This window comes from Ranitomeya imitator, chromosome 8, assembly GCF_032444005.1.
Source record: "Ranitomeya imitator isolate aRanImi1 chromosome 8, aRanImi1.pri, whole genome shotgun sequence".
Lineage (NCBI taxonomy): Eukaryota > Metazoa > Chordata > Amphibia > Anura > Dendrobatidae > Ranitomeya > Ranitomeya imitator.
The window spans coordinates 126457557-126469711 of NC_091289.1; the positions used below are offsets into that span (position 1 = coordinate 126457557).

Below are 12155 nucleotides of genomic sequence, written 5' to 3' on the forward strand. Positions count from 1 at the left end.
GCCCTTGGTTAAATTGCCTTCCTCCTCTGATTTGGTGCCTTTGTTCTTCCAGCATGTGGTTCGTTTGCATGGCATTCCTGAGAATATTGTTTCTGACAGAGGTTCCCAGTTTGTTTCAAGGTTCTGGCGAGCCTTTTGTGGTAGGATGGGCATTGACCTATCTTTTTCCTCGGCTTTCCATCCTCAGACTAATGGCCAGACCGAACGAACCAATCAGACCTTGGAAACATATCTGAGATGTTTTGTTTCTGCAGACCAGGATGATTGGGTGTCCTTTTTGCCGTTGGCTGAGTTCGCCCTTAATAATCGGGCCAGCTCGGCTACCTTGGTCTCTCCATTTTTCTGCAATTCTGGGTTCCATCCTCGTTTCTCTTCAGGACAGGTTGAGTCTTCGGACTGTCCTGGTGTGGATTCTGTGGTGGACAGGTTGCAGCAGATCTGGACTCAGGTAGTGGACAATTTGACCTTGTCCCAGGAGAAGGCTCAACTTTTCGCTAATCGCAGACGCCGTGTGGGTCCCCGACTTCGTGTTGGGGATCTGGTTTGGTTATCTTCTCGTCATATTCCTATGAAGGTTTCCTCTCCTAAATTTAAACCTTGTTTTATTGGTCCGTATAGGATTTCTGAGATTCTCAATCCTGTGTCCTTTCGTCTGACCCTCCCGGACTCCTTTTCCATACATAATGTATTCCATAGGTCGTTGTTGCGGAGATACGTGGCACCTATGGTTCCATCTGTTGAGCCTCCTGCCCCTGTTTTGGTGGAGGGGGAATTGGAGTATATTGTGGAGAAAATTTTGGATTCTCGTGTCTCTAGACGGAAACTCCAGTATCTGGTTAAATGGAAGGGTTATGCTCAGGAAGATAATTCCTGGGTTTTTGCCTCTGATGTCCATGCTCCAGATCTTGTTCGTGCCTTTCATGTGGCTCATCCTGGTCGGCCTGGGGGCTCTGGTGAGGGTTCGGTGACCCGTCCTCAAGGGGGGGTACTGTTGTGAATTCTGTGGCTGAATTCACTCCTGTGGTCACAAGTGGTACTGCAGCTTCTGGGCTTCCTCCCTTAGGCTACGTTCACATTAGCGTCATGCGACGCTGCGTCGCCGATGCAACGCACGACGCATCGGAAACGCACGCAAAAACGCAACTTTTGTGATGCAAGCGTCGGACGCATGCGTCGTAAAACGCAGCGTTTTTGGTGCGTTTTTGGTGCGTTTTTACAAAAACGCAGCGTTTTACGACGCATGCGTTGTCAAACACTGATTAGATCTTTACACACAATTTAGTGTCTAGACACTAGATAACACCACCAATGAATAGAAGAGGGTGGGTCTAGTGTCTAGACAATCGATAATGCCACCAATGGGTAGATGGGGGTGGGTATTAATGTAATAGTGGTATATATACCCCGGCATACATTATTTCCAACCATAGAGCATCAAGATGGATCGTTCCATGGAGAGTATCTACCTCACTTTTCAGCTGGAATTAGCCCTTGCTATAGCTTATGCTTTTGCCTGTCAAGAACAGAGGAAAAGAGACAAACAACGGAGAAGGAGTCGTCGGCGTTTTTGGCTACACCCTATAGTGGAAGTCCGAGAGAGTCGTGGAGTGTACCATTGTCTTTTTGGCGAATTAAATGAGAACCAGGACAAATATTTTGAGTACACCAGGATGTCAAAAGACAGCTTCCGATATCTGCTGCGTCTGGTGGAAGGAGCCATTTCCAGGCAGGACACGCAGCTCCGTAAATCGATTTCCCCTGAGGAACGTCTGCTGGTGACTCTACGGTACGTAATGGAATGTGAAGGATTTATATGTTCTTGCCACTTTTTAAATTAACGTGTTTTTGTTTTTTGGGGTGGGGGATTGTAATTAAAAATGAAAAATTCTTTCATAACAATTAAATTAATTATATTTATTTATTTATTTTTCTTCTTGTCAGTTTCCTGGCTACCGGAGAGACATTGAGATCACTGCATTTCCAGTTTCGGATTGGAGTCTCAACACTGTCGGGTATTATTGCAGACACATGCCGCGCATTGTGGGACAACCTCAGGGAGGAATTTTTACCCATCCCTACAAGAGAATTATGGCATGCCAACGCCCAAAAATTTGAAAAAGTTTGTGATTTCCCTAACTGTATCGGAGCCGTGGATGGCAAGCACATTAGGATTACCAAGCCTTCAAGAAGTGGATCTCTTTTTTATAATTATAAAAAATACTTTTCCACCGTGCTGATGGCAATTGCAGGTGCGGACTGCAGGTTTCTCGCTGTGGACATTGGAGCGTTTGGTCGTGCAAATGATTCACGGACATTTAAGGAGTCTGACATGGGCCGAAGATTATACGAGAACAATTTTAATTTCCCCCATCCACGACCTCTTCCTAACACCGAAGGCCCGGCCCTGCCATTTGTTGTGGTTGGGGATGAGGCTTTTCTAATGTGTGGCAACCTACTTAAACCGTACTCTAGTCGGGGGTTGGACCGCACAAAAAGTATTTTTAATTATAGACTGTCCAGGGCCCGAAGAACTGTGGAGTGCGCCTTTGGCATTCTGGTGTCCAAATGGCGTATCTTAGGATCCGCAATAAATTTGAAAATTGAGACAGTGGATGAGGTGGTGAAGGCGTGTGTGGTTCTACACAATTTTATTATTGATAAAGAGAGAGTCAACGTGGAACTCGATGAACCCATACAAAATCCATTGCCTGATTATCAAGCTCATCCTCTGCGGACAACTTTGGAGATTGCTCATATGAGGGACCAATTTGCTGCATATTTTGTTTCCGATGTTGGCCGTGTTTCTTGGCAAGATCAAATGGTGTAATTCAACGTGTTGTTATGATGTTATGTAAACACTGTGGAGCCCATGTAATGTAACCATCATATGTTTGGTTATTAATGTCACCCGATTGTCTAATGCGTTGTGTTTGTTAATAAAGTTTATTGTGCCTTTCCGCCTTTCCGTTTTCACAAAACAAATCTCCCATCCGTTTTTCCATAGTAATTGTAAAAAATCCTATTTTATTGAAAGTAATGATTGTCCCACAAAATTTATGTGAGCACCAGTACCCAAATGGACTGTGACAAAACAATAAAATTTGCAGCCGTGAGTACCATAGTTTTGACGTATAAAACTTCATCGGCTCCCACCTTGTTAACCATAATTAATACTGAAGACTATTTTCATATGGAACCTGGCTTGACAAGGAGGGAAACTATCATGTTTGCAAAACTCTACAGAGTTAACACTATTGTACTCAGGATGGTAGAATTTGTCCAGAGTCAAATAGTGGCGACACTGTGAACATTGCTTCCACCTCACCTGACCAATATTTTAAAGGGAACCAGTCACCTGTATTTTGTGGGACTGGAACACCCCAAAACTCTGCCCATATGAGCCAAAAACAGTCCCACCAAATTCAGGTGACAGGTTCCCTTTAAGGTACATTAATAAAACTATTCTACAACGATAACTACCAGTGATACCACCGGACCGTGATCGTTGTTTATTGGTCGTGTGGTTGATGGAGAGCTGTCACACAGCCAGCTCTCCAGCAACCCAAAAAGAGCAAGTCCCGTGTAATCTGGGAAATGTTATGAAGCGCATGGCCGCACTCACGATGTTTACCATTGTAAATGTAGTTATTAAAAATACAAAACAACATTTTATTACGGTGTGTGACACGTCCATCGCCGTCAGCTTTCCGTACTGTGCCAGCCCTAAACCACAGTACAGCGTTTATTATTAACGGTGTGCTCTGATTTACGGGCGGGAATCACAGTGTAAGTAATTGCGGAAAGATGACGGCGAGGGACGTGGTTGACACCTTTTTTTATTTGTGGGGTATTTTTTAATTTTTATTTGAGTGTTTAAAACACTGCGCTAGTAACCCAATATTACCTATTTTAAAATAAAGACATCGCTTGATCGGTGCCTAACTCGCCGATCCAACAATGACAGCGTGGGTAACAAAAAAAAATCATAATCATTCGTTGACACCCAAAATCTCACAGCAGGGGCTCTATCGTTATACGATTACAGAAAAGATAACGTTGGTTACACAAATAAACCAACTTTATCTATACTGAAATCGTTGTGTGATGGTACATTTTAAACTTGACATATTGAGCAATGCTGGTTGTGTTTGTAACAGCTGATAGTACAATGAGCGCCAGGCCTATAAAACAATTAATAAAAAAAAATCTAAAAAATATTGTCAGACATTGCACATCAGGTGTTACAAAGACAATATTTGTGTATACGGCGCAAGGTGTCATTTGGTGAAAACTTTATTTGAGACAATAAAAACCAATTTTTTGTAAACCAAATAAATTTTTTATTTTGGGACAGGAAAAAAAATTAGGGACATAACATTACGGGGTACCTACATCCACAACTAAAGGGGATTGATATCCCTCACTTCTGGTGGGTGTGGAAGAGACCGAGGAGGAGGACGAGGAGGAGGAGGACGAGGGGGAGGAAGCAGCAGCATATTCAATGATACTTGACGGGATGCCGACATCCATCCACTGTTGGGATACTTCCAAAGCAGGTGAGGGAGGAGGAGGAGGGACGACGACCAGTGTCCTTGGCTGGCTACTCTGGCTCCGGGTCGACCCAGGCTGTGTTGACGGAGTGCTCCTTGTAGACCCAGGCTGGGTACTGGGTGTGCTCCGTGTAGACCCGGCCTGGGTACTTGGTGTGCTCCGGGTCGACCCAGGCTGTGTTCTGGTGGTAGTTGTGGGAGCAGCCATAGCCAAGGTCGTAGTGCTAGTCGTCGTCGTCTTGGTCTTCTTTTTTTTCCTCCTCTCTCCCTCTGGGTGTGGGTCGGCTTCCCGTCTGTGCCCGTGTGCCCTTGAAGGCCGGTCTTGCTCCGACCTTTGGGGCTCTGTTCTGTGGTGGCGGTGGCGGTGGCCCTCGTCACGCGGACCTCTGTGGTGGTGCTCTGCAGCAGGAGTCGGAGTCATGGCAGCCAGCGATGGTACTGTGGGCGCATTTGTCGCTGACTGCATGACCCGAGCCTGCTGCAGAGCAGTGACATAAAGATTGTTGCAGCCCTGCATGACCGAAATCTGGAGTTCCGGCGTAAGATGTTCAACCATCCCGTTGTGAAGGGCAGTAAAAAAATGTTTCGCCGGCCTCGCGAGATCCGTTTCGATGTTTTCAAGACGCCGCTCGATATTTGACATTTTATCGCACAGCGCCTTGAAACCATTCTGAAAGACGGTACTCAAATGTAAAAATTCGGGCATGGGCGCCCTGTCCGAGGCCCGCTGACGCTGTCGGGAAGACCCGAAGGAAGGAGCGACAGAGGCCTCGGCCAGGGGAACATCTGATGGACCGGCTGCCGGTTCGCCAGATTGTGGTGGTGCAGACCTGCTCTCGCTGTGGGATGGCTGCGAGGCTTGAGATGGCGCTTCACAAAGGACCGCTCCAGAGGGTCGGACAGGCTCGCGGGTGCTGCTGTGTGTTCTGTGAAAACATAAGGAAAGCATTAGTATACTAAATATCAAATTTCACAGGCGTCATTAATTAACTTTACCGCCAGGTATCCATTACCGCCATTAATATTAACCTATTTTTAATCTTGACACTGCATATGCACCATCAATATTAAAAAAAACACATTTATTTTATTCCAAATAGTCACCCATGATTGCGATTTGTAACGCCAGACAATTAAGCTTACGTTGGAATTGCCATGACGTCACGGTCATGTGACCGAGACGTCATCACAGGTCCTTTGAGCTGAGCAAGCATGGGAACATAACCTGCCTTGCAGTGGAATGTATGGCGTGTCTATAATATTTTAATTATTTGTGTATAACTAAATCGGGGATACACCTGGATAGGTACTATACTAATCCCCTATGAAATATTGGCTGGGCATGGCCAATCTACTAGCTTTCTGTGTTCTGTATACTTCCGATTTCAGGGACATTACTAGTAAGTCACGCTCACCATTGTAGTAATCCCAGAAGGGAGCTGCTGTGTAAAGTGTGAGAATACCAGAAATGAATATAAATTCGAGGTCAACGAGGCGTGAAAAGTAAAAACAAAATACTTTATTCACTTCAATCAGAAGCAGAGGATGAAACATCTGCACAATACAATAAAAACACTATCTACGTGTTTCAGGTCTGATGTTCCCTGCCACCTGAAACGCGTAGATAGTGTCTATGGTATTGTGCTGATTTTTCATCCTCTGCTTATGATTGAAGAGGATAAAAGTATGTATTTTTTACTTTTCACGCCTCGGTGAACTCACCTTTTTTTTTTTGTTTAAATACTTTGTACTTGCCAAAATAAATGGCTGGGCAATAAGCTAAGTGGCTGGAATGTAGTATGTGAATATGCATGTTGTAAAAACTAGGTGTGTGCATAGGTACTAGACTTACCGTACTCTCTGCTTTCAAGGACCGGTCTCAAGAATTGCAGTATATGGTTATACTTGTAAACCGAGGTCCTTGAAGCCGCTGCACCACTACGGGCCTGTCCTTCCTTTTTCAGGCCCCTCTTGAAACGGTCCTTCATGGAGCGCCATCTGGTCCGCAGTTTTTGAACTGTGTATAAATAAATAAAAAAACAAAACAAAATTTAGAGAATATATTGACAACGATTACGCAACCGTGTGCAATACCAATAGAAGACATCACAGACGGTTGTGTAATCCTAGCATGATGGGTCACAGCAGCATTTTGGAAATACTTACGAAAACTAGCTTTGACCGTGGGGGAAGCGCTGTCGAAGCCATCCCACAGCAATTGTGCCACCTCTTTCCACAGACACCGCAATATGCCCTGGTCCGCGTGCCGGGGGTCACGGCTGTCCCACAACGGGCCCCGTTCCTCTATGGATGCCACCATGAGGTCGATGTTGAGGGGTTCATCCAGGGCCCGGCTTGAAACCTAGAAAAAATGGAAAATATTAATTGTTGCAAGATAAATAAAAGTTGACCCTACCTCCTCCACCGCCACCTACCACACACAACACCACCCCATCCCGCCACCCCCCATACCCGCCCAAAAAAAAAAAAAAAAAAAAAGTTTAAAAAAAAAACTTACTCTCCGTCCTGCAACCACAGCTTGGCCCCGTGGTCTCTGCTCCTGCTCCGGTCTCTGCTCCTGCTCCCTCTCTTCCTCCTGGCTCTCCTCCTCACTTGAAGAAGCCTGCAAAATAGTTTACAAAAAAGTTGAGTGACCCATCTACAAATGAAAGCGAATATAGTAATAGTAGATCATGTACTCACCTCACTCCTCAGCGGTGGGGTGCTGGAATCACTGCCGCTGGCCATGACTATTAATGCAATTCTGAAATAAAGAACAAAGTAATTGTTCCTATGCACAATCCAGCAATATAAAAAAAAAAAAAAAAAAAAAAGGCATTTAAACCACAAACAACATTGCACTCCAACCTAACGCTGAGCAAACAACACTGCCACATTGATTAAATTAAAGAAACAATGGCTGAGACAACCCAATGCCAGATTAAACTAAAGCCTAAAGATAAGATCTACAACAGACCCCATGTTGTAATACCAAAAGATTTTTTTTTTTTAAAGTACAGTAATCCACGGAGCAAGAAACCCCAAAAACACAATAGATTTTTGAAAGGAAAAAAATGTAAATATTTAAAAACACCATACTTTACAATAAAACCGACAGGGCCGGAGACAATAGAAGGGCATACAACGCCATACATCACAGCCAGAAACATACAACAATGTCTTTACACAACCACAGTGCAGAACTACACAACTTGCAATAAAAAAATTATTACATGTAAAAGGGCGCATAATCATTCTATGCACTACCATACTTTACAATAAAACCGTCAGGGCCGGAGACTATTAAACGCCATCATATAACGCAATTTTTAAACATCACAACTGAATACAAAAAACACCACCAAACCAAATAATTGAAAATAAAATTCTATCCTGAAAAGAACAATCATCAAGGCCGCAGACACAATGAAACGCCATCCTATACAACGCCATACATCACAACCAGACTAAAAATACAACAATATCTTTAACCACAGTGCAGAATATAAAACACAACTTGCAAAAATAATTTTAAACCACATGTAGAAAATGCACAGAATCATTGTATACTTACATCTCTGGACAGCGGATAAGTAGAAGTGTTCTGGGATGTGTAGAAGTGTTCTGGTGATGGATTTCTTGCCTCAAGATGCTGCAGTAGAAGTGACAAACAATCCAAACATTTTCTTTATATAGGGGGGATGTTTATCTACTGTTTGCACTGTCTAGACACTGTCTAGACACCTTTTTGTTCAATTTTATGTAACGACGCATGCGTCGTACAACGCACGCACGACGCACACACGCGACGCAAGTGCGTTGTCAATGTGTTTCAATGGAGATTTTAACGCAATGTCGACGCACGAGCGACGCAAGTGCGACGCATGCGTTTTTTAGACGCTCGAAAAATGCAACATTGTCGCGTCTCCGACGCCACCCAGGTGCGGTGAAACGACGCATGCGTCGTGCGTTTTACCGAAAACGCACGACAACGCAACGCATGCGTCCCCAATGTAAAAGATAGGGGCGCATGATGCATGCGTTGCCGTGCGTCGGCGACGCAGCGTCGCATGACGCTAATGTGAACGTAGCCTTAGGTGTTCTGGTGAGCTCGTTGGCTGCCTTGTTATTTAACTCCACCTGATTCTGTCTTCCTTGCTCCTTGTCAATGTTCCAGTGTTGGATCTGAGCTTCTGGATCTTTCCTGTGGCCTGCTGCTCTGCTTAGATAAGTGCTTCTTTGCTTTTGTTGCTGTTTTTTCTGTCCAGCTTGTCTATTCATTTTTGCTGGAAGCTCTGAGACGCAAAGGGTGTACCGCCGTGCCGTTAGTTCGGCACGGTGGGTCTTTTTGCCCCCTTTGCGTGGTTTTTTGCTTTAGGGTTTTTTGTAGACTGCAAAGTTCTCTTTGCTATCCTCGCTCTATCTAGAATATCGGGCCTCACTTTGCTGAATCTATTTCATCCCTACGTTTTGTCTTTTCATCTTGCTAACAGTCATTATATGTGGGGGGCTGCCTTTTCCTTTGGGGTATTTCTCTGAGGCAAGTCAGGCTTGTATTTCTATCTTCAGGCTAGTCAGTTCCTCAGGCTGTGCCGAGTTGCATAGGTAGTGTCAGGCGCAATCCACAGCTGCCTTTAGTTGTGTGTAGGATAGGTTCAGGTATTGCGGTCTACAGAGATTCCACGTCTCAGAGCTCGTTCTATTGTTTTTGGGTTTTTGTCAGATCACTGTATGTGCTCTGATTACTGGCACACTGTGTTACTGGATTGCCTTCATAACAGGAGGCGCTCCCTCTGCGTCCCAGAGCTTCCAGCAAGCAAGACAAAAATCAAAATAGCAAGCTGGACAGAAAAATAGCAAACTAAAGAAAAACAAGCAGGAACTTAGCTTCTGCTGGGAAGACAGGTCACAAGAACGATCCAGGAGTGAACTAGACCAATACTGGAACATTGACAGGTGGCATGGAGCAATGATCTAAGTGGAGTTAAATGGAGCAGCCAGCTAACGAATTAACCTCGTCACCTGTGGAAGGAAACTCAGAAGCCGCAGCCCCATGGACAGAACCAGCCGAAGTACCATTCATGACCACAGGAGGGAGCTTGACAACAGAATTCACAACAAATAACGTCCCGTCACTGTGATTGTGCCCTCGTCTAGGGAGCCCAACCTCAGTTCGGGCTTCATTGACGACTAAGATGGCAGCAGCACGTGACACCCATCACCAACCTGCAAGTGCCTCACAGGAGGCTGATAGGTGGAGGTGAGTGCAGGCACCGGCCATTGTGCCATCTAAATGCCGCTGTCAGTGATTGACAAGGGCATTTAAATACCTAAAACAGCAGCAATCAAGGTGAGCTCTGATCACTGCTGCTACAGGTAGATGCCAGCTGTGTGTTACATCTGACATCTGCCTGGTATTTAGCAGGCTCAGCTCCTGAACCCGCTCCATACAAGCACATCCCTAAGGTGACAGTTATGTCAAGGTTAGAAAATTAAACATGTCTGTTCCTAAACATGGAAAGACAAATGGAATTCCCTAATATGTGAAAGAAACCTTATAGATTTAGTAAATGTGCCCAAACATACAAATGTTTTTACACTCCAGAATACACATCTTACAAAGATACATATACCGTAATTCCACATACATAGACAGGCACAAACACGCAGACAGGCACAAACACGCAGACAGGCACAAACACGCAGACAGGCACAAACACGCCAGTACATGAATACATCACCTTAACCACCATCAGTACATGGTACATCAATTGTAGTGTCACCTCAACCCTATATACCCTATATACCTTTGTATCACATGATCCAAGAGAGGAAAAAGCAGAGCAGCACAGCCCAGGTATGCGGATAGACTATAATGCCTGAACAGCTGATGGCCCGACTGCGGATCACAGGTGGTCGCATGAAACATTGAATTGAATAGCAAACAAGTCACAGAAAAATGCTTTCCCTGCTCACCTCCGCCACTACTGCACACCCCTGAGCCGTGAAGATGTCTCTGTACACGCTTGAATAAAGGACTTTTTTTCACTCCAGGATCGGTGAGTGCTGCCGCATTTTTCTGTGACTTGCTTTGTATCACATGAACCTACAACTCCCAGTATGTCCTTAACAATCGAGATACTGGGAGTTGCTGTTATCAGTCATCATCAGCCTGTGGACCATACAGGAACCACAGCACTGATAAGACGCAGGCTGGATCACACATATACATTCACATCCAGGTATCTTACCTGTGAACCTGTGACCTCTTCTCTGCTTAGAGTCTTTCTTTTTCTTTTCGTCCCCATCTTGTCCAAAGTCCATGATGACTCTTCTCATGCACAGCTGTTCTCCACCGACCTCCATCTTCTCCGGTCTTCTGCAGCACATCCCCACACGTCGCCCCTAAAAATAGCAGAGTCATCACAATGCTCCTGAATAAAAATATCTGCCCTACACTGAGCCCCTGTATAGACTATTAACACTCACAATGCTCCCTGCACTAAATATGACCCCCACACACTCTACGCTTCTTATGGTACATGCCCTCCTCACTGAGCTTTCTTTTCTATACTGGGCCTCCTCTTCACACTGTCCTCTCATATGGTGTCCCCCCTATATTGCCCATCTCTATAATGTACCCCCTCATCACACTACCGCTCTACAGCATACTATACCTGTGCCCTCACAGCATACTATTCCTGTGCCCTCACACTGTCCCCCAATACTCTTCCCCATCTCTCCCCAACTAAATTATTTGGAAGAGCACAAAGACACACAAAGAAATACAGAAGCACATATGCACACACACACGAAGACATGCATTAATAGACACACACGCACACACACAAATGGGGACACACATATACACACAGGCAAGCTAACTTATGCACGCAAAAGTGCATACGTAAATACACACAGTCATGCTCATACACAGATACACACACAGAAATTAACGCTCAGACAAGCACACACACACACACACACATGCAGGGAAGCATGCACACACACGTGAAAACACATATACAAAAAAAGGAACACATAGCCTAGACACATACAAGCACACCCAGGAAGACACACACAAACACACACAGACACTCGATGACATACACAAACTGAAATGCATATGTAAACACAGACACACATACTTAGACATATGCGCGCGCACACACACACACATACAGGCATACACATACAAGTATATATACACACATATACCGTGCATACATACACATACAAGCATATATACACGCATATAGCATGCATACATACACATACAGTACATATACAGGCATACACATAAACACATATACCATGTATACATGCAATTCATATGTAACCATACACACACATTCGGGGTGTTAGTACCCTACCTCGCTTTGTCTTTAGTCCGGAACACGCTTTATTGAAGCACTGCACTGCACTCCTATACCCAGAAGCAGCAGTGCAGGGTGTATGGAATGATGTTACTTTTAGCAGCCGTGTCTGCTAGCTGTGGCGCTGCTGACCATGCGACCCCTGCTGCTATCCTGCTCCCTGGCCCAGCTCTCCCCTCCACTGTTTTGTGTGTCAGGGCCATTCAGCCGCACCCACATTTAAAGGGAC

The 12155-nt window shown here is 44.9% G+C and overlaps 1 protein-coding gene across 1 annotated transcript; it reads left to right on the forward strand.

Annotated features, from left to right (window-relative positions):
• The first annotated feature begins 1166 nt into the window (after nt 1-1166).
• On the forward strand, nt 1167-4019 carry LOC138647952 (uncharacterized). The gene is made up of 2 exons (XM_069737356.1): nt 1167-1786; nt 1942-4019. Exons 1-2 carry the CDS (start codon nt 1440-1442, stop codon nt 2825-2827), a joined length of 1233 nt encoding a protein of 410 aa, XP_069593457.1. The 5' UTR covers nt 1167-1439; the 3' UTR covers nt 2828-4019.
• The last annotated feature ends 8136 nt before the right edge of the window (nt 4020-12155 follow it).

Bases quoted from the DNA above. Each gene is read 5' to 3' on its own strand.
- LOC138647952 (XM_069737356.1), top strand. From the start codon at position 1,440: ATGGATCGTTCCATGGAGAGTATCTACCTCACTTTTCAGCTGGAATTA. The intron at 1,787-1,941 runs GTACGTAATGGA...TCTTCTTGTCAG, and splicing joins CGTCTGCTGGTGACTCTACG to TTTCCTGGCTACCGGAGAGA.